This window comes from Pseudoliparis swirei, chromosome 3, assembly GCF_029220125.1.
Source record: "Pseudoliparis swirei isolate HS2019 ecotype Mariana Trench chromosome 3, NWPU_hadal_v1, whole genome shotgun sequence".
Taxonomy (NCBI): Eukaryota; Metazoa; Chordata; class Actinopteri; order Perciformes; family Liparidae; genus Pseudoliparis; species Pseudoliparis swirei.
Genome location: NC_079390.1, coordinates 14,332,769 through 14,356,283, shown reverse-complemented (window position 1 = coordinate 14,356,283; position 23,515 = coordinate 14,332,769). Strand labels below are relative to the sequence as shown.

The 23,515-nt window shown below is 41.2% G+C and overlaps 1 protein-coding gene across 4 annotated transcripts in view; it reads right to left on the bottom strand.

The window, feature by feature from the left end:
- The window catches only part of auts2a (activator of transcription and developmental regulator AUTS2 a), a 302,294-nt gene extending 281,377 nt beyond the window's left edge, over nt 1-20,917 (bottom strand). For all 4 annotated transcript variants that reach the window (XM_056440702.1, XM_056440721.1, XM_056440729.1 and 1 more), the window contains exons 1-3: nt 20,828-20,917; nt 18,732-18,998; nt 18,277-18,577 (exon numbers count right to left, since the gene is read on the bottom strand). In XM_056440702.1, coding sequence (XP_056296677.1) covers nt 18,277-18,577; nt 18,732-18,757 — 327 coding nt within the window. In that variant the 5' untranslated portion in view covers nt 18,758-18,998; nt 20,828-20,917. The remainder of the gene's footprint in view (nt 1-18,276; nt 18,578-18,731; nt 18,999-20,827) is intronic.
- Nucleotides 20,918-23,515: the final 2,598 nt, after the last annotated feature.

Genomic DNA, 23,515 nt, shown 5'->3' with positions numbered 1-23,515 from the left:
ACAATTTGGAGTTCAGTTTTAGCGGGATGACCGGCTCGCCCCCTGAGCCTTGGACAACATTAAATAATCAGTTATGAAGTTGCTGCGGTTAGTGAGAATATAAATTAGTTTCATATTAAGCACATTTGTACCGTTATGTTCACATTTCCAACCGTATGTGAAGGTGTATGTGTTTTTCTTTTCACAGTGCATAGCATTAACACATTTTGAGACATGTCTCGAGAGCTATATTCCCTCTCACTGGACCATTTTGAAGCAAGCAGCTTCACCAAACTGTTGGCTGGCAATCAGCAACCTGCCACTGTTCATCACTTGTAATGAACAGAAGAACAAATGGAATTGTAGTAACAATTGAATCCAAATACAATCATTAAGATCATTATCTTGTTGGATGATATTATGCTCTAGTCTTATGGCAACAACACAACTGTTCACAGTTCATTACATGCTCAGAAATAGGAATTATTCGACAATATTAACAGCCAATTAATCCTGATAATGACTATTTTTTTCAATCCATTTACATGGGGACATTTTTTATCATGTTGTCCTATTGATGCTTCTTATCAGGTTTAGAATTGAATAATCCAAATGGGTGGAAGAAACTATGTCCAAGATTTTTTGAATTGGCTAAAATAAAGGCAAGAAACAGGTTACTTTTCAGGTTATTACATTTGCCATGAAAGCAAAAGACAAATCATAATTATGCAATGCATCAAAAAACCTTGTCAGATTTTCTTTCATAATGGCAACTAGGTAGCAGTTTTTCATTTCACAAACCTCCATTAGGTTGAATATGTACCAATGCTTGCCTGAGGTTACAACTACACAGTGCAAGTGCATAAAACCTGAAAACAAGTGTGCAGCTTAAGCATGCTTCAGTTTACTGCGGCCAGCAGAAAGGGTGCACAGCAGTTGCAACCAGTCAATCACCGGCATTCCTCAGACAAAGCCATTGTTTTGCTTTGACTTGCTCATATGTAGACAGAGTGTCTACAGAGTGACAGACTGTCTGGTGGCCAGCTGGGAAAAAGTTTGAAACAGACCAAATGTCATTTTCAAAAGTAATCTTCAATGACTAATATAGTCCAAATAGCCTAGATTGGTTTGTCTAACCTTTAAAAGAGTGAGGAGTGGGGTGGGGGTGCAGAGCAATATCATTATGTGTTATGCTCTGTCTGCTCAGGGGCAATCAATGCATCATTTCACAGGAGTCCCTCTGGAACAGAGGAGGAGGAAGAGAGATGGCTGAGTGGCAGCGAGATAGACAGCGAAAAAGATAGACAGCGCGAGTCTCCAGTGCTGAGCTGAAGCCTGAGCCCTGTGGGAGAGTCGGGATGGCGACGGCTTCGCAGACACTGAGGAGCTGTTGACAAGCAGGAGCCCCCCCAACCCCACCCCAGCCCTCCTGTTCCCGGTGCTGCGGTTGCAAGACCATTTGTGCAGCACCGAGAACAGGAACCATCGCAGAGGAGCGCTCCACTGTGACACTGTATTCTAATATACAGGCCGGGGGAGACGTGATGAGCAACAGTGCATTTATGCCGACAGCGAACTCTATATGTGCTCTACTGTGATGTTTTTTTACAGGCTGCAGAGCCAGCAGTAAATCACTTTCACTGCACGTGGCGCTGTGCCAGCTGCCTTATCTAATGTCAAGTGCCTCGAGGGCACGGAACCAAACACTTTCCACTCGGCAGGGAACATGAAGTTATAGGGGTACAGATTCAGCACATGTTTTTTTAAACGTGTCAAATATTTAGCATAAAGCAAGACTGACATAAATATCAAGTGTGCAGGGCAGCCTACGGTGGAAATATTCATAAATAATTCTGACATTCCAATGTGAATTATGTAGAAACATGAGTTAAAGTAAACAGCAAACCAGACATCTCTAGTTTCCACCTGACAAGAGATTGTGAAGATGTGTACACAATAGCTCAAATGATGTTGTACTTGGGGCTGCAGACAGGTGTGCCTGTCTAATGAAACCAATGAGGCTGAAGCATAAAGACTGGAGTTGGAACGAGCCAGTGGATTGATCTATTTAACTGATGCTTTGTCCCCTGTTGAAAGTGGAAAAGACCAGAAGCCAACAAATCCCCTGGGTGTGTCTCGCTGTGTTTTTTACTGATGGAAGAACATCAAATCAACGTTCTGTCTGTCCACTGACAAATGCTTTGTAATGAAGAGAAGCACTTCTATTGAATAAAGTCAATCTCAAAATGACTAATTTTCATAGATTTGAATGTGATCGCAGCTCTCTGGGTCTATAGTTGATGAGCCCCCATTACATTTAAAATACAGTGATATCAGTGAATCAGCTGTTTTCTTATATCATTTCTCTTCATAGCCTCAGCTGTATTAATTAACACTAGATATTATTGTATTGCCAGTTAGGGATCAAACTAAGCCATGTTGACCAATAAAGCACAAACTAGAAGTGTACTGTAGAAGTGTAAGTAGTGAAATGTCACATGTGTGAATGTCATTTTTCCATTTTGAAATATGTTGCAGTATGTCAAAGATGGGACTGGCAGACTGATTTCTAAGAGTCTCTCCTTGGCTGATTGTGTTGCTGCCTCACAAAACAACAACAGTGACAAGATGTTGATATTTCTGGAAGCCAAACTTCAGCAGTGATTGCCTGAAACACAGAAAGGTGGTGGTTTTATTGCGGAGCCAAAATGGAAGTTAAGGAGGGCAACCAACAAATTCAAACATACGAAAATGAAAATGTTGACATTTGAAAATAGAGTGGTGAAATAAAAAAAAGAAATGCCGCAAGTGTTACCTACTTGTGGTTTGTGTAAAACCCAAAAAACTATTTTGACATTCCTGTTTCTGTTCATCTTAAAATACATAGGAAACTACCTCGTAAGAAAGAATCCACTTGTGTAAAAAATAAATAACAATATTCTTTATTGTTTCCCAATAATCTGACTTTTATAATGATAATGGAGAAAACCACTGCCTTTTGACATAGAGTGAGGATGAGAGAGTTTAAGCAGGAATGATCCTGAAGAGCAGAACAATGAAGAGGGAGCAGGATAACTGCTCTTAATTTCACAGAAAGTGGGACTATTTGAATGCAAGAGTCTCCGCCGACACATTCAGGTTTCTGGAAATCAGTCACTAGCCAACCCGACTACTGAATGACCACCGCGTTTCAAATCCGATGGATATGAAGTGACGAAAGAGTCTGAAGCACCAGTAGCACACTCAGTCTCTGTCATTGGCAGCCTTGGGTTATTACACGTGCACTACGGGGGAACTGCACAAACAGGAGAAAACACAGAAGGACTATTGTGGAAAACATAATACCTTATCATGGGCTCTGTTTGCTGAGTGATAAGGCTGTGCGGATAGCCTCCAGGCTGCATCCACTCACTGCTTGTACAGTACAGCTGATACCCTTTTAGCTGGCAAAACTAAATCCATCCTCAAAAACCCTGCCCTGCTAGAGAGCGTGCGTGCATCAGCATGTGTGTATATGATTCATGCACACCCTGGGATGTGCTAAATAAACAAAGACCATGCTGACATTTACATAGGAGCACCTTTTATCCCAGTGTAAAGCTCCCATTTACAAAACTCCAGCACACGTTTAATGAAAACACGCTGCCAGGGGACTGCAGCCGTATGGATGGAAGTGCACGCAGGTTCAGGAAAGCGATACAACCGAGTCCGGAGGGTCATATAGACAGTCCATCAATTGCCCAGTTAGCCTGGCCTGCTTCAGCTATAATGAGAGGTGTCAGGAGACTCAGACCGGACTCGTGTCCACAGCAGTGCTGAACTGAAATATATACCACGCTTTTATCTAATTCACTCACAGCTGACAATCATGCTGATTCCAGGCCATACAAAAACGTATCCCAGATTTTTGACAACATCTTTTTTTGACAATGGGTTTCTCAGGCTTGAGAAATAATGTGATGTTTTTATATGAATAAAGGTTGATTTTGCAATCCCTAACAATAAAAAAGCTGAAAAGATTTTGTGTTAATGTTTAGTAATAATTTCTCATGTTTTATTCTTATATGATCATTATTTACAATAATACACACTTGTCATCATTCCCTAATAATGAGAAAACATTCTGAAATGATCATTGAAAAACAGCCCAACAAATAAATTAGAAGTTAATCATGACACTCTGTATGATGTGAAGTCCTCAGAACAAGTTTGCTATGTGGGGCCTACGAAATAAATATCTTGTGATTAAGAAATAGAATCATGTTTGCTCATGTCATCTGTGGAAGTATGTACTCCCATCACCAACAACAGTAATTAAAGCTACAGCACACAAAGCCTGTACCGAGTATATTATTACGATGAAATAGGATGAGTTATATATTACACATCCAGATGAAGCAACTGGGATTCGCTGGAAATTAATTCATTAATATTTGATATATATATACACTGTGTATACACACACATACATACACACATACAACATACATATACACACACATGTATATATATTAGGGCTGTCAGCGTTAATCTATGTGATTAATTTGGCCGCGTTAACGCACTAAAATATTTTAACGCAACTTTGTTTACTTCCGGTGTTCGTTGAAGTTTTTACACTGTTTCCGTTTTTAAAACAATTATTTCTCCGCGAAAATAAACTCGTGGATGAATCAGTCGGGTTTCCTCCTGCTCCTCCTTCCTCCCGTCTCCCCCTCTGATACACAGAGGAACGACGTGTCGGGTGACGCGGCGTGGAAAGAACTCGTCACACGAAACCTTCAACGTGATTTGTCAATCCGTTTGTCTGTCAACATTTTGCGAAAAAAACAACCAATGAACACTCAGTAAATCACAAAGGACCTCCCACCTCACAGGTGAGGCTCATTAGCAGCCTGTCAGTCAGAGAACCAGAGAACACGGCGAGGACAATGTGCCTCATTGAATAGAGCTGAGATTGTTCTGGAATGTTTGATGTATAACACGTGGGTATGTGTCATATAAAAACGCCTTGAAAAGGTGAATTTACATTTTTTTGTGAAATGTATAAAATGAGCCCAGCCTCCAGAGGGTTAACGTGACATATTTGAATGTCAGTCAGTTACCAAGGCCACTGGTTCTGCTGCTGTTCAATGTTAAAGATGACAGGACCAATGGGGTCTCAAATATACTTCTTTTTTTTACTAATCTGGATGTTTCACTGAAGAAACAATTTATCATCCACAATATTAAATACCTCGCTGGCACTTTATAGGTAGGAGCCTCTTTGAAAACACAGCTCTGTGTGAAGTTTTGTCTTTAAAAAGAAAAGAAAAAAACTTTTAATCGCGATTAATGAATTTCAAAATGTGCGATTAATTAGTTACTTTTTTTTAATCGATTGACAGCCCTAATATATATATATATATATATATATATATACAGTATATATATAGTGGCATCACAAGGGGACAGGGACTGGAGGGACGCTATGTTCCCACTCGATTACAGCGGCCACCTGACAAAATGGCCGCTCAGTTGGAAACTACAGCTCCCAGACTGCCTCACCACTCACCCAGCTGCAGGTGCTTAGGACAGCTAATTGAGGCAGGGCTGGGAAGCTTAAGAGGAGACAGAGGGGAGCACAGAAGGAGGGAAGGAGCTGGACAAGCCAGGAGTGGAAGGGCCTCCAGAACGAAGACAAGCCCAAGAGAACAAACAAGAGGAGGACTTTGTTAAGTGGACTTTGTTTGAAGAACCTTTTTCTCGGGACGCTTTTTGTTGGACTATGGACTTTTTCTTATTTTTGTTGGAATGAATAAACCTTCCTGTTCATTTTAAACATTGCACTTTTGCCAGTTTTTATTTCTCCCTTGCACTGCCCCACCCTAGACGGCACTAGGGACAGCCCGTGACGTGACAATATATATATATTTATACACATAGATGCATATATACACACGCATATATACACACATCCATAAATAAATAAACACACTTTGGCAGTAACCCGAAAACGTTAATGCATTATTCAACCTGGCATCAATCATACAGCATTTATGGATTGGTCCTTAGAAGCAACTATCCCATATGCAGAAGAACAAGGTGATGAATGACAAGCCGAAACCATTAGCTACAAGCATATTCACGCGTACCCAATATCAACACACAGCCGCACAGCGCTCGAGGCACTTCTGCTCTCCCTTCACTACACCACCAAACCTTGTCAGGAATTCCCAGGAAGGGCATTTGTCACAGGATTCATACATTTCAAATACATTACTACTGTCATCCTGGCTTCTTTCTGCGAAGCTAAAGCTGTCATGCTTAATATTCCAGCCATGTAAAACTAGGTATAGCCTGTACCTTCATGCCTTATCATAGGAAATGCATTGTACATGCTCTTTACATGCATGACTAGTGCATTGCAGATCAAATCAACTACATCAACATATGGAGAGCCGTTTTCAACTTAAACCCTTTCACATCCTTATCGGGCTCCTTAGACCAGCGGTCCCCAACCTTTTTTGAGCCACGGACCGGTTCCGTGTCAGAAATTATTTTCACGGACCGGCAATATAAATGACGTAATAAATATGACGTCATACAATTATACGAAGGGCATAAAGTGCCAAAACTACAACTCATCATTACGCCGAATGACTGTGAGCCGTGCGCTTGTTTCCCTGCAACGAGCCGCTAATGGAGACGGCGACACAGACGTTTGGTACGCTGCTCCTAACCGAGTTCTGGTCGCTGTCATTAGAACACCGGCAGAGTTGTTGTGTGAAATGTCCCTTAAGACCACCGTCATTTGCATCTCGAACACATTTTTTTCTAGCTCGATTCACCGGGTGGGTTTGTTTACAAATGGGTTGCAGGTCTATTCTTTTGCAGTCGGGTCTTTTGTGGTTGGAGTACCGCTCAAACTCTTTTAAAAGCCTCTTCCACCCGGTCACCGTCTGAAACATGTAGAATATTCCGCTGTTCACTCGCCCACACAGCAGCGACTTTATCGGCCAACTTGAAAACAGTTGTCATTTCCCTGAAGTGACAGAATTCATTGAGCAGGTTGAATATGTTTTAAGATTCTCTGTCACTGAAATGTGTCGCCAGCAGAGGGTTCGGCATGTGAGACTCGCCTGCAGCGATAAACCCGAACTTTAAGACTCCTGAACGCGGCTCAGACGTACACACGGGTGTATCCGGTCCTTTTTCAAAATAATATATTTTTCCGACTGATTTAAAAATAAAAAAATTACAACTTTATTTATTCACTTTTTTTCCACGGCCCGGTTCCAACCCCTGCCTTAGACCTTTAGTGGACATAATGTATCTTTCACAAGAACATAAAATAAAACATTTCCACTCACTTAAATAGAATTATTGTACCGCAAGCTCTGAAGTTGCGTTGATCAGATTCACAACCCAGGGAAATGATGCAGATGAATGGTCTACATAGAAAGCGTGTACTATGGAGCAGACCAGGTCATCTGAAAAGATGGAAATTACATTTTGCTTGGGAAGAAAGACCTTCATGCTGTGTCAGCTGTAACACCTAAACACAGTGCTGTGGCTGAGTGAGTGAAAACTAATGAGCAGGTACGTATAGGGAATAGCCAGTGAACTAAAAGTGATGCATACATTGTTGAAACAGGATGAGAGGGGAAACACACAACAGTGGTGCAAATCATCACACACTCCTAAATCATTTACTGGGAAATTATTTAATTATTAAATATATTTTGTATCGCGGCAATTATATTTTTGATAAACAGTTTTTAAAAAAGCTTAAAAGTCATTTCAAATAGTGAGTAAAAGATAAATGGGTTTTAAACACTTACCTTTAATTTAAGTAATGGTTAAATGGCTTATGAAGAAAGGATGGAAACTGGACCAAACTGACGGATTTTTTATGATAACATTGTAGCTTTGTGTGAAATATTGACTATGTTTCCTAGTTTTGGAGACATCGGTCATTGAGGTGTCTGGCTTCTCTCCAATATAGTGGGACAATACAGCCCATGTGAGAAGACTGTGGGGGTACGACTGAAAAAACATATTGAGTAAATGTGAGAGGTAAAACTACAAGGGTATATTTAACAGGTTCTACTATACGCCTTCACTCCCACTTGGTAAAATATCCATTACCACTTCCAAAAGCCAAAAGCTTCCCATCTGCTTCATAAGTGATCAAAAATAAAGCGGATGGCCCAAAATCATGTTCACTGTGGATGCTGAATGAGGACATAGCGTGGTTCACTGAGAAGCTGCCTGTAAGCAGTTTCAGTCCACACACAGGCTCCTCCTGAGCACCTCGAGCTGTTGGTTCCACAGGCTAAGGCAAGTTGATGACATATGTAAAAAGTATTTCGATATCATTTCACCTAGAAGAGATGGAACTGCATCCTGCTGCATAGCCAAGGTGCTGTGATCAAAGAAAATGTTACGGTATTGTCAGTTATGATATATGCCGATTTTCTAAATATTGCAAGAAGCATGCGATTGTGGATTAAGGTCTGGCATTCAGGTTTGTGTAAATAATAATTTTTTTAAAAGAACTGAGCCTGTGCAGTTTTGGAGCAAAGCTTATCTGAGTGCAGGAATGGAAGCAGATGGGAATGGAAACAGGGGTCCGTTGGCTCAGTTTGAAAGCAGGATCAGAAAAGAGACGGGGATCAAAGGTTCAAAGCTGCAGGTAGAGATCTCAACAAGGCTGTGTCCGTAAGTCCACAGGCAGCGTAGCGCGCACACACACACACACACACACACATCCTAACTGCACCCCCATTAGTATGCAGTGTTCAGTTAAGCATGAAACGGGTCTCTTGTAAAGTAGAAGGAAAACAAATCTGTCCGAATGCATCATCGTGGGGGCCATTACACACAAAAGGGAGAGTGACTCCAGCCAAGGCTCTACTTCAGAGATGGCATTTTACAATTGGCATCCGCAAACTTTTATCTTTTTCCCCCACTCACATCTGTCTTTGGGATCTGCCAGCATGAAAACAAAGATGAAATGGAAAGGAAAATGGCCTGAGCTCAGCGAGCTGGTGGCAAGCAGACCGGGGAAATGCATTTTTCTTAACAGACAAGTTAATTATACTAGGATGAGGATGGGATTATCTTCTGTGCTAATAGTTGGATGAAGATACAAAATGATGTAGTTTCACAGCTGTGTGCTACATTAACAAGTGTCAGGGAGACTTAGGTCTTAAAGAGGTGGAACCATGAATCCAATGTTCTTCAGCCACTCCTGATGTGCCATTAGCTAAAGAGTAGCAGTACAATGTAGACATAAGCTGATGGAATACTTGTGTGTTCATTGGTATTCATAAATCAGCAACAAGAAAGCATTCAGTCTTCGCAAACACCATCTGTAAAACAATAAATAACTGTTTTTTCCCAGCTGTGAAAACAGAAACGTTGCTTGAAGATGGACAGGGAAGCACATTTTAATAATTTAAAACAAAAAAACATCCATCTCGGAAATAGACTGGTTCTGAAACAATTCAACTTATATTCAGCAGTGTAAAAACAAATGCTCTAGATTCGCAGCACATCCCACAGCTGCAAAGTCAACACAGCTCACTGTGCCACAAAATTGTTGCTAAAATAACCATGAGCGTGAAATGTGTTTGCACAGTTTGGAGGCGAGACTGATCATCCCGCCACCGTGCTCCGGCATCCCACAGTCTGGCTCTGTTTGTCTGTCGAGCCATTTGTTTGGGCCACACGAACGCACCGCTGTCCGTTGCTCCCGTTCACGAGTGAGTTGAGGGTGTCGGTGTTGGGCACCTGACTCAATAAATAAAAACCTGTGCACACGCATTTCTAATGAAGTTGTGCCAAGACGTGATGTAGCTGGGTGTCATTTAAACAGGAAGAATTAAAGGACAGCTCTCATAGCCGTAATCAATGACTGTTTCTTTCTTCTTTCCTCACTTGGTTTGCTCTATCAGATCCAGAGTTAAATGAGAATGTTCATTTCCTGCAATGAGTGCCAACATGTTCCTGTAAACGCCTCCTGCATTGGGTGATGCGACATGGGTGGATTTACACCTGGATTTCATGGCCGGTCGCTCTATGCAGTTCCAGTCCAATCACCCTGGACACATGTAGCTAACAGATGGAAAAGGCTGTCCCAGTACCAACTGAGGCAGGGGAATGACAAATCTGCTGTCAAAGATAAGGTCTGTGTTGAAACGCATGTAGCATCGCCCTGTAATGCAGATCAAGTACATTTTATAAATTAATCTGCGAATGTGGCAAAAATGTCCACAAGCAGCAGGTAAAGTTTGATTACACAGCCAACAGACTGCATGTACACTGGTAGGAGATCGATGAGGCTTTAAAGAGAAGGGCCCTGGCTCGGTGTGTATCCCAATGATTACAATGGACGCACACATACAACACAATGAATTTGAGGAGTATATCATTGTTAGTGTATACTGTACAATGTACAGTATACACTAACAACAACTCTTGCATGTACAGTGTACATGCAAGAGTTGTTCAAATCCATGTAGAGATACCAAACAATGGAGAGATCATCTAATCTGGAGTTGTTTCTTTAACATCCAGAAAGGACATCTTGTTTCATTAACGTGTCAGTCACTGGCTGTCAGAGCCCATTACTGCTTACCATTCATCACTCTCTGACACCTCCAGGATGAATATCTGCCATCACTGCCAAGAGGCTGGAATAAATACATGTGTGGAGGGTGGAAATTAATTAAAAGGCTGCAGCAGTGGTATTATTCAATATCTGTCAGGTAGCAAGGCACACGGAGAGCCGTGACAAAAAAATTGAATAGAAGCTCTCCCCGAAGGTGTCCATGTTCATTCACCAACATTCTCAGGAACAAAGCTGTAAGAAAACCTGGCGTAATACTTATGTGTCTTAATTGTTTGAAATGTCTATTTTTTTCTCATCATTGGAAACAAGCTGTCAATACATTTGATTTCACATTAAACTCCCCTTACAATGAAGTACCAATCAATGTGTTCTTCTCTGCCTGCACTTACAACTCCTCCACTCGAGGCAGACTTCTGAGAGCTGTGCCAAAGAAAATCAATTGTTTTTTAAACGCTGGCAAGCCGAAAGCATCATCCCACAAACAGCATAGAAGAGGAGAAAAAGGCCAGACTGTCAAACTGTAATTCATCATCTTCATGTGGCCATATAAGAGAGGGATATCCTTTGTTGACATATATTCTACAGTTGATCCTCTCAAAAAGGAAGACCTCTCCTTTAACTCCTGCTCCACTTGCTTTAAATGTCAATAACCATTAATTAGCCAGTTGTTATTCGTTATTTGACGGTCTGACACCTCATCAATGAACCTATTATCCACACTCTGTACCATCTCCACCTTCCACTCCCACGCACCGATGACTCAGCTTAATCCATGAACTAGGATGCTCCACTGTGCCCCCGGCTTGAATATATCACATCTGCATGGCCAGTGTTGGTGTGGCAGATGGGCGTGAAGCTGGCGCCTAAAATTGTTTAACCAGTGGATGCAGCAGAAATCCTAAATAGAAATTGGAACTTAATTGGAACCAGCAAGGTCCTGGTGGTGCATCCTGGGTCGTGAAATGAAATGTAAGCGGCAGGCAAAGAGCAGGCACAGCATTTCCACAGCTCTTATAAAAACATTTCTCCCCCAGCGGACACATGGTTTATACATAGCCCTGTTATGGACATGATGTCAGTGTGATGTAAAGCCTGCGGTGAAAGGCATTAAAGCTCTTTGTGATCGATTGACTATCTCCTCGCTCTCTGGTGGTCAGCAGCTAATAGTCTGCCATGTGGTGCAGTTAGTCATGACGTGTCAAATCCAGTGCTCACTTGCAACAATATGTCTTACAAGAGCCAGAAACTGGTTGAGCACGTATCTTTTTCCCTTTTTCCCCCAGCTAGGCTGCAAAAGGAGGGATTACTTTTTGGATGTGATTTTGAAAGGGAAACTGACCCTTTATGTTTTAGTAATTGTGCATTGGTTGCTTAAATAAAGTTAAGAACAACAATAGAACACAAACTCTGAGTGACTGTTTCAGAATATGGCTAAATACATTGCTGATGATTCAAACATTCCCCTGAAGCTATGACTTTAGCTGTACTTTGGCAAAAAAGAAACCCCCAGGAATTGTCCTTTGGGCCAGTAGAACTGATATAATATCGTTGTTTGTTGTGAGAAATAGTTAAAAATCTTGAGCTGGACATAAGATGAAATGGACAAATCAACTAAATAAATACAACCAGTTTAATAACTTAGCCAACAACTCAATGGCTGTCCTTAAGTTGCCAATCACATAATATTTGTAAAATGTCAATCTAGTGACAATTACAGTCGTTATTTATTGATTTTCTTTATTATTCTAAGTAATAAAAAGAACCAGGCTACACTGCAGGCCCTAAACTGCTTGTGTCAGCGATATGCGTCCCATATGTGGTGTTATGCCGTATTGTACACTGTTTGTGCATTAGGTGAATCACTTGTCTTGTGTTTTTTATGGCGTGTAACAGATTAAGTTAGAAGGGGAAATTGTTTAGAGGAACAACAAAAGCTGCAGGAGCCCTGTGGGGCATTGGGAATTAAGACTTCTTTCCAAACCTTTCAAAGCAAAATCAGAGTAGAACAGACAAGGCAATTGTACTAATTGAGTGCAACTTTTGTGCCGTTCATCGCATTATCACGGGCAGTCAATCATGTAATAGACTGCTGTTAACCCGCTGAGCGAGAAGATGAGGTGTTGTTATTCAGTCTAGCCTTTCGGCACAATGTTGAGCAGCAGTGAAGAAAAAAAAGAGTGTGACTGGACAGGAGCCTGATTAAGCCTGGTTTAGGCATAAAATGCAGAAATTCAGGTTTAGGAGGATCTATAGGTACACGTTTGTGTACTTCAGAGACTACTGACCATTACATTACATTATATTACATGTCATTTAGCAGACGCTTTTATCCAAAGCGACTTCCAATAAGTGCATTTCAACCTAGAGTATAAACCAAGAACAACAAGAACACAGGAAGCAACACTTCCTCAACTCAGTCGAACCACAAAAGCACCACAATAAGTGCCATCCCAGTGCCACTGAAGTGCAAATCTGTGTTTTAATCCAGATATAGTCGGAAAAGATGTGTTTTCAGTCTCAGGCGGAAGATGTCGAGACTTTCTGCTGTCCTGATGTCAGTGGGGAGCTCGTTCCACCACTGAGGAGCCAGGACAGCAAACAGTCTGGATGTAGAGTGATTAGCTCGAGGTGCAGGAGGCACAAGACGATTGGCTGTTGCCGAGCGGAGCGAACGTGCCGGGGTGTACGGTGTGACCATATCCCGGATGTAGACGGGGCCCGATCCGTTTAGAGCACGGTACGCCAGAACCAGTTGGGAAATAAATGAGCATGAGGGTTAACTAAGGTAACATTGTCAATCAATTCTGGCCAACAGTAAAATGGGTGGAACACAGCAACACTTTTAGAGGAGAAGGTACTAAATTATTTAGTAATTCCTTCATGTGCTATAATAGGTTGCTGCTCCAAACCAACTCCTGCAAAAGGACAGCCGCTCAATTTAAAGTTTACGTCTGGGAAACGAGCACACAAAACTCACACTTTGAGACAGATAATAATAAATGGAAACAGCAGTGAGCAAGTACAATTATGTAGTTACCTTTTAAATTAAAAATGTAAATTCTCAGATACAGTATCTTGACCTCAGGCACTCGAAACTTTGACAAGAAAAAAAACATCCTTATGATCATAAAGAAAGTAGTATATTTATTCTCTGCTGACAGTTAATATGTAGCATTGCTCCGTGCCCTTTCAATTCAATGTCTATTGAGTTCAAGGGATAAACCGGCTTGAAGCTGTTCTTCATCAGTATCCATTTCAGCCAAGATGGTGGATTTCTCAAACTATACAATCATTAGCTTGCAAAGTGTGTACTTTAGAAGTACATTCTGTATATGTGGAAATAAATCATTGGTCTTAATGTAAAAACATGTTGGTATGTTAATACACTACCAGCGTGTCACATCAGATTCAGCAAACGCTCCTAATGTCAGATAACTGTGTCAATGACCAGCGTCATAAATGCCACCTGTGCTTTAATAAGATTTGTAAATAAGCATAATTAATATCCATATAATTCCATATACGCTAAATGTCCTGCCCCATATGTCCTGGAAATTAAATAAACAATCCATCAGTGAAAAACCTGGACAACAGGTGACTAATTGCACATGTGACGGGTCTGGACCAATCAGATATTGTAACCGTACCTAAGAACAAATAAGAGAAAATTGCTGAATTGGCAAGTTCTCCTAAATCATTCATATAAGCCCCTAAAGAACAATTCTGTTCAAACAAGTGTGTGTTGCATGAGGCCCACTGTTATATCAAAACATTATATGTATGTGAAGACTGTATATATGATGCGTATTGGAAAGAAGGAAAGAGAGCAAACAAGAAACACCAAAGAGCAGTCATACGCTTTCTTTTAGTCAGGTTACATTCCAACAGCAACTTTCTACTGCCGTTCTTATAGTCAAACCTGAGTCAATTCAATCTTAACTGCAACACCAACAAACAGCCCATTAATCAAGACAAGAAGTTGGAGAACATCTACCAAAAGCAAATGGAGTATCTAAAGAGCCTCATCATGGACGCTTCGCCCTGAGACTGCCAAAGAGAAATGCAGCGCTGAGATATCAGCATGCACATGAAAAGCAGGCCTGGGAGGAGTGTTGCTCCAGCACTGTGGTGACAGATGGAGAGCACTAGCATATACCTCCAGGGGGCTGACCTCATCAGAATGTAACTTTATCCAGACAGAAAAAGAGCTACTTGTGCTGCGATATGCACGATGTAGAGTCTGTTACCAGTGTGTGGTAAAAACACACAAGTAAATACAGCTCACTATTTCAAAGGAAGGGTTGAAGAAGCAACAGTCAGATCTACATTACATATAAATTACAAATAACACTGAGGAGATTGAAGTATAATTGTCATCAAATGAAACAAAAGAATATTGGTTAAACGGAAATCTCAATGGAATTGAACCATGATTGAAGATTAAAGAGAAGGAAAATAGCTCACCAACAATCCTGAAAACTCTGACAGGCTGAGTCTATCTTAACCCTCCTGTTACCTTCGGGTCAATTTGACCCCATTCAATATTTAACCCTCCTGTTACCTTTATATTTACTGACATATTTTACCCGTGGGGTCAATTTGACCCCAGCAATTAAAACCTCCAGAAAATTATTAGAATTAATATTGTTTTCCAAGTTTAAGTGTGAGGTACTTTATGTTTGTTTGTCGACTACCTAAATAGCCCTTTAAATATATAAAAAAGTTGATATTTCATATATGTTTGACAGTGAAAAACAGCCTGGGGTCAAATTGACCCGAAAGAACACCGACATTAAACATTGAATGGGGTCAAATTGACCCTAAGGTAACAGGAGGGTTAAACAATCCGTTTAAAAATCTCCTCATTAAATGGTCATGTTTTTTTGTGTCGGTATCAGCAACTTCCCTTAGTCCTGATTTAAACAGTCACTCACATGAGAGAGCTGCCACGTAAAATATGTCTTGTATTATTGGTTATAATGAATGAAAGTAAGTGGGGGGTGGGGGGAGGTCAAGTGGCTCGCTCAGGGGCCCTTCAGAGGCAGTTACAAGGCCAAGCTCTCATTCTTATTCCAGATATCGTTTCCCTACACCGTCGTATATATTTCTCTCAAACCAGAAGAGAAGACAGATTTTCATAAACAGTTGATCTACACTCCGTTTTGAGTGAAACGATTAGTTATTAAATGAGTCAATCATCATAAAATGTCTCTGAAACTATTTACAACAAAAGATACATCTGTAATTTCTAAAATTGTCTCGTTCCCACTTTTTTAAAGTTTGGATATGCTACTTTTCTTGGTTTAATATAATTGTAAAGTAAGTATATTTGAGGTTTGAAGGTTATATGTCATATATTTGAGGTTTAAAGACATCTGAAGATGTCGCTCTGGACTTTATTTTCTGACCTTTTATCGACCAAACAATCAGTTATTCTGGGATCTAATCGCCAGACTAATGAAGCAGAGAGCAGTTTAGTCTGTGGAATCACATGAAACTGGACAAGAATTCTGACGCAGGCCCAACGCAGCAGGAGCGCTGGGCTGCAACAGCTTCTCAACATGCTTGGAGGAGCTTTCTGAACATGGTCCTTTTCCAGATCCTCCTTGCAGAGATTGTGTGAACAGGGGATGAATCATCAGCTTCTGTTATTAATTCCAGGCATTGCATTTGGGACACAGGGAAACACACTCCTCTATTTAACAACTGTAAGAAGTGATGGAATCTTGCCCTCTCCCTTCACTTCCCTATGAGACGATACTGTATTAATAAATTCAGTCACAACCTCAGAAAAAACCATCCTGTGTCCACGTTTGCACTCCCAGCACAATTATGATTTATTTTTCTTACGCTCTCGCTTAAACTCTGATTTTTTTTATTTTATTCAGTGAACCACTCTGCGACAAGATTGTTTTGTAAGAAGTGCCTTCTAAATCACTGTGATTTGATATTAATGTAATTTGATACTGCAATATATTTTTGATTTATTAGTCTATGTTTCATTCGGTTGACGACAGTAAAAGGCTGAAACAATGTTGTGTAGGGTAATAAAATGTCAAAATATTGTCTACGATGCAGATCAAACTGTAAATATGTTACAACCAGACCTCCTAAGGCAACGGTATTATCTTCCCTTTAATTTAAATTGATTAAATATTCAAAAATGTAAAGGGCATCATGTAATGTTTTGATGGAAAGCCTTGAAATACTGAATATCTTAGAGCCAGTCAAACTGACAAAAACATATGTTGTAATATAAAAGTCATATTAGTACAAATGACACTTCACGACTTGCAGTTTGATTTAATGTGTTGAAATAATGATTAAGAAAGTGAAAGTTAAGTCAGTGTACAAACAAAAAACTGAGTTGTTTGCAAGAAATAAATGTGAATAAATTGCAAAGCATCTTTATCTTACAACAAGCTAGTCACTTGGAACTTTCCCAACTCTCTAAGTTGTCATCCAACAAGAAACTCACACTCAGTTATTTTAGCAGTCTGAAAATAGCAGTTGTGTCTTGGTAATATTTCCTGTGAAATGGACACTGACACATTCAGACATGACATCATTTAAATGAAACACCTAACATAAGGAGTGGAGAACACACTAATGAGGGGCCGATCTCTGAATGGTGAGATGAGTAGGAAGTAGTTCACAAAAAGAAGGAACATGATGTAAATCAAACACTTCGACACCTGCAGAAGAGTTTGAATAGGTGTGTTCATTTTGTTTCCCACTGTGGATAGCTTAGGCAGGATTCTCAGCTGATCACCATAGTGCCGCTGTCTAAAACTCCTGTGACATCATCTTCAACACAACATCAATTGAACAGAAGAGCCTGATGTACATATAGTGAGGCGTAGTTTTGCGAGCTGCCACTCTTTAGAATCTGGGTCGAGTGAATGAAAATATTGATATTGCCAGCAGCTTGTCAATAAAAAAATGGGTACATTTTTTGCAGGATGTCCCATGCCGAGGCTTGTAATCCTTAGTTTGCTGAGATTTAACTTGACCTTCTAGTACCAGCTCAGCACACTCGGAACCGCGGCCGACTTGGTAGCAAAATAAGTACCAGGTAATATCAACAACCCTTGCTTATTGGGCTGTATAATGCAGTGGCAATGCAGCAGGAGACCCTGTTCCTTTAGTTTGTCACCCGTCTGATAATTACCATTATAGGGAAATATAGCACTTGTGCCATATAAAATCATTGCTTGCTTAAGTCATAGTTCAGACCTATATCGACGTTGAAAGTTTGCAATTCCAGGGAAATGGCTAGCCAGTGCACAATAAATAAACTATTATAACACAGATCAAATGACTTCTTTACTCTGAAGCCTACAAAGGTACAACATCCACTCCAACCATAGATGAACATCCCTTATCTGATGTAGGGCTTTGCTCGGGCTTTTCTTGTTGAAAACAAATCCAGAGCAGCACACAAAACCACAGCAGCCTCTCAGTGACACAGATCGTAATCTCTGGCTGCAGCGCTACATTTAAAGCTACATAGGTTCAACGCCAGCTCACACAACAGGCACATATGAAGTCAGGAGCCAAATCGGTCAGGCCCAGTCAAAGAGGAACACAATAATAAACATCTTCACACAGCATTAAGAGATGTTCAACAAGCACACAAACACACTCAAAGCAAAAGGTTGGAGAGTCCCCGGTTTACTCACCTCCAGAGCCTCCAGGGTCACAAACCCTGTGATGGAGAAGCCGTCGATGACGTCCTCTTCAGCAGAAGTAGACTCCTTTCGCTTCCTTCGCGGGGGTCGATGGCGGGGCGAGGGGGGCTCCTTGTCGCCCTCTCGCTCAGAGTCAGAGAAGCGAAAGACGGAGCCCTTAACATGGTTGTTCCTTATCCCATTTGATCTCCTGTCCCGATCCCTCACTGACCTTGACTTCCTCTTCTTGCGGTGGCCACTAGATCGAGGGCCGTCCATGATCTTCATGGGAAACATCCAGAAAAACCCACCTCTTAAAAGGGAATAAAAATATTTAAGGGCCAAACAGTGGCAGCAGCGCTTGACCTCCACTCGTGTGAAAACCCTTGAAAAGAATATCCGCAAGCTCCAAGCTGATAATATTAATGTACTAGATCCAAGGTAATGAAATATCCAACAATTGACACCTTTTACAAGAAACGGCAAACGGCATTGAGTCACTGAACCAAGCTAGGCTCCAAGCAAAGATCCCCAAAGGCAGTCCATCAAATCCTACGACAGAGGTGTAAAATGATCTATTAAACACGTTATCGCCAATCTGTCAATTCCACCAGAGGAAGATCTTTTCAAGTTGAGGCAAATATCTGCTCAGTGAACATGTCCGGCCATGGTGAGTCGAGCAGGTGACGCCACATCTTTCTTCTCCAGGGACCTACAAGGTCAGCAAACTCCTCCTGCAAGATAAGGAGAGAGAGAGCACACGTTTGCCACATGTTCATTCTGCAATTTCAACTGTGCATTTACTCAATGAGCCATACTCCAAAAGGTGTGGTATATTTTCCAGAAGGCTGTTGTTGTTCTACATAACGCAAGATGAACGGGTGGCTCCAGTCTTGTTTGCTAAGTTGAGTGTGTTTTCTTACCCTGCCAGGTCATTAAGCCCTTAAATGAGATGACTGTGTGTGCTAAGTGCTCTTTTACTAGTGTCTCCTAGGCTTTTGCCAAGCTTCTATTCTAAACTGTATTTTTTATGAGTAAATTACTTTGATTCATTATGTCACAGATTTTGCAACTTTTTTCCTTGGTGACTTGAGACAGAACTTGTTGTTTTTGGCACCGTCACTGCTAATTATTTCGTAACATACTGAACCTATGTGTATCCAGATGTACAAATATAAGTATTAAGTGTCACAAAAGTATCAGTAGCATACAGTACACTGGTACTACTGTGATTACTCAAGAAGCTGAACAAAAGTTTGAATAAAATATAATAATGTATTAATAAACAACTCGGTACAATCTATCCTCTCACTTTTGCTATTATTTTTACAATTATTTATAACAAACTTGTATTCTGGTAGAGGACATTTCAGAGGTCTTTATATTCATGTTCCATAATTGAGGTTTTACACACAATATAAAGAAATCAAGACCATTTCATAATGTCATCCTGAAATTCTCTGTAGATCTTTGCGTGGCATACCTTTACCGTCTGACACTGAAGGCATGTGGCTGCTTAATGATATCCATGCAACATTCAACAGCTTGCAGTCTCATTCTGGGTCCTTCTCAAGGCATAGCCTACAGGTCTAGGCCTAAAGCCACTGAGAGACACTCTGGCATTGTAAAAACACATATGGCTTCTCTATGTGTCCAGAATATCAATTATCGTTCATTACATCATAGAAAGGCTATTCCATGTGGAAGAAAACTGAATCTACAAACTGCAGGCTTGTATATGCCTCCAAATGCATGTGGACATTTCAAACACAGAGGAACACACCTTTTCTGCATCACCACACAAACTAAAAAGTAAATCTGCCACAGTGAACTACCATCCTCAACTTTACATTGTCTCCTTGGACACAGGTTGTCATGTAATGTAGCTCAGCTGGATTCTGCAGCATGCATGTAGTCCCTCAATGCTCTGCTACATCTTGCAAAGTCGCGGATGTATTACAATTACAACCGTTTACTCAAAAAATAGGTTGCAATTAAATGGGTACATAACAAAGACAAATCCAACAAGCCAGCATGCCAACATTTAACTATGCATCCAAAAAATATTCCTTGCATCCAGATGTTCCGCCTTCAAAGAACCCCCCCAAAAAAGGGTTAATCCACCTTTACTATAATAACGGTCCTATAAACATGTAATGTTCTCCCTTTAAAATGATGCCCCGTGCCAGCACTCATCTAATGACAAATACACACACACACGCACACACACAAACACACTGCACAAATTGCTCCCAAAATATCGCTTGTTTGGGGAAAACACTATATTCTAGCACTCGCCCTGGCTTTTCTTGCTCAGTAAAAGACTCTTTTCCATGTCTTCGCTCACAGTCCCTTTTTGTCTGCCTGTGCTGTCAGTAAAGATCTCAGACTCTGTAATCCAATCCAGCCCACAGCAGCAGCGCTGGACTGGCACTGCCTCCTGCTCCGGCTCTCTAAGCTTCATTTTCCACTGTAACACACACACAACAAAAGCAAGCCTCTCTGCCTCTCTCCTTTTTTTTGTTGCTCCAAGACACGTCATGCAAAACGAAGAAATGCAAACCCTTGCGAGTGGGGAGGGACCGTCCGGACAAGTTGCAGGCCTTCGGTCACTATTCAAAGATAACGCACAAGAAGGTTTGGAGCTGGCAAAATAAATCCCGCAAAGGAAAACCAAAGGGTATCTCCTTCTCTCCACAGATCCGAGCTTCAGGATCCCGGAGAAGGGGGACCGGGGCGCAGTGATACGGCGATGCCGCAGTGCCGCTTTACAGGCTGCACGCTTCCTCCACGGCGCAAGTAGTGCTGTGCCTGGACATTTCGGTCAGCTCCAAGTTACTATAAAAAGACGGAATAACTGGGCACACGGCGGAACTCAAGCCAGACAAAGCCAATTTACACACCTTTTTCTTTTTATTACATCGGCATACATTTCAAACGCAATTTTGCCGCACATGATATGGTCAAAAACAAATCATTGTGAATACAAGTTAGGCGTACAAGTATGAAGTGATACTTGTGTGTGTGATTATTACGACAGCCGAGCATACAATTAAACACTAGAATAGTGGCCGCTAAATACTTGAACCTTAGCTATATCAGAACAGCTGCGGAGACAAATGTGCATTTACTTACAAAAAGAAACTGTTGGAAACAGTAAGCTAGGTGCGCGCGTGCGTACGTGTGTGTGTGTCATCTAAATAAATACAAATGTATATATAGCTATATATACACAACCATTTTTATTTATAGATGAGGGCAACAAGTGACGAAAAACAACCCGTCTTCCATTTGCTTGTACTCAGACATTCAGGTGACCACCATAGCCTGGTGTCACCCATATGACTCATTAAGATACGTGTATTTAGGCTATACACTAAGGTGTCAGACTATCTTCTCCCTGTTCAACACGAACAAAGTATTCTGACCCGAAGGTGGCAACTAAATTAATTTATAAACAACTAAAAAGGCACAGGACATTTTCGGTGTACGTACAAATATAATTAAAAAAACTCTAACGGCATTACCGTGGAAGGACGGATCTCCATGCTGCGCTCTTATTCACTCTTACCTCAGCAATCAGGCAATTACTTGCACCTGTGGGGTTACGCGTGTCACGTGTCTGCATTGTCCAATGCGTGGCGGCCATACGGTCTGTCAAAGAAAGAGCCCAAGTGCTATTCTTGCCACGCATTTACTTTGTGATTATATACAAATGCTTCGCATTTGAGCCGACAAATACGTGTTAAGTGAAGGGTTGTGTGGCTGACTCCTGACTGCTGCATGATTTATTGTCTTGATATGATGTGCCCTTGAGAGCGAACCCTTCGTATGTAAGAGGGCAGTTATTAAAAACCCATAGAATCATTTGCCAGGACTAATGTGTCTTCCCACCCTGTGCTGCGTAGCTATTCAGCTCGTGTTAGGGACTTTACGCAGGTTGTGTCGTGTCGTTCTTTAAAAACGCTGTTGGGGCAAAGGCCAGCAGTACAGTCTTAAAAACTACATGTAGGCCTACTGGGTGTCAGTCGGCTGTCTATTGTGATTCAAATACATATGTTCAATTTGCTTGAGCAGCACACTGCATCTAACTGTTATTAGATGTACCGATTAGTCGATAAAAAGTAGGTTTATTACAGTTTTCATACTCGATTAGTCGTGCACATAAAAAGGATGGTTCAAGACATGTCATGGACTAAAGATAGATTGAAAACAATCGTGTGATTAACTGTTTATAACAGTCATCAGTTTTAGCCATAAATAATTTCACAGTATACACAGCGTGGGCTTTGTCATCGGCTCTGGCATGTAGCAGATGTTACACCAGCTTCACAACAACATATTGATTTATATATCCATCAATACTCATGGGATGCGCATTAACAACAATGTGAACACACGGGTGTGCATTTGTAAGGTATGAGTGGTATCAATACCAATCATAGGAATTATTGGATGAAAGACAGGGGGGCTTAATAATAACGTGTTGAGCATACTGTCACTGTCCTGCCATAGACTCACAAACAGTGGCCGCTGATGCATTTTTCTTTTGGTAGGGTCATCCAATCAATTTCTGCAAACATCCCAGTATGATTCAATGCAAAAAAATTATCAAACACACATTACTTTGTAGTTAAATATTTACCATTTTCTTCCAACAGTAACATAATAAGGACAACTTATTTATACAATTCAATATATTAATATATATATTAAGATAGGGTTAATTTACCAATATAATTGATATTATTCTAATAATTTTTGTATATTTTTTGTTTTTGTTTTGTGTGTGGCTCAAGGTGGGTGGGGCCAGGCCCCGTGGCCCTATTGGCCAGCCGCCACTGCTCACAAAATTTATCAAATTTAAAGAGGGGGTGAAAAATGATGGTTGCACGCCTCCCATGAGCAGGAGGCGGCGATTGTTTCAGTGTGCCAATGAACTGGTCCTCTGTGAACAGCGGACCATAGGTGGGCTGTGTATTTTTAGCTCGGTTTAATGATGCAGAGGCTGAGTGGTGTGGCTCAGAGCTTACTAAAGTGCCTGAGCACCCGGTGGAACAGGGACCCTACAGGCCTGTAAGAATAATGCCTGGGGGCGGGGGACGCACATGCACTTGACCCTGTCTCATCTTCCAGGAGGAGTGTCCTTGTGACAAAGTGGCATGACAGCGGAGAGTCGACAGCAAGGCAGCTAATTCAGCTCTCTCCGACATCGCTCATTAGGTGGGGAAGACAAATGTGCTGCCCTGCC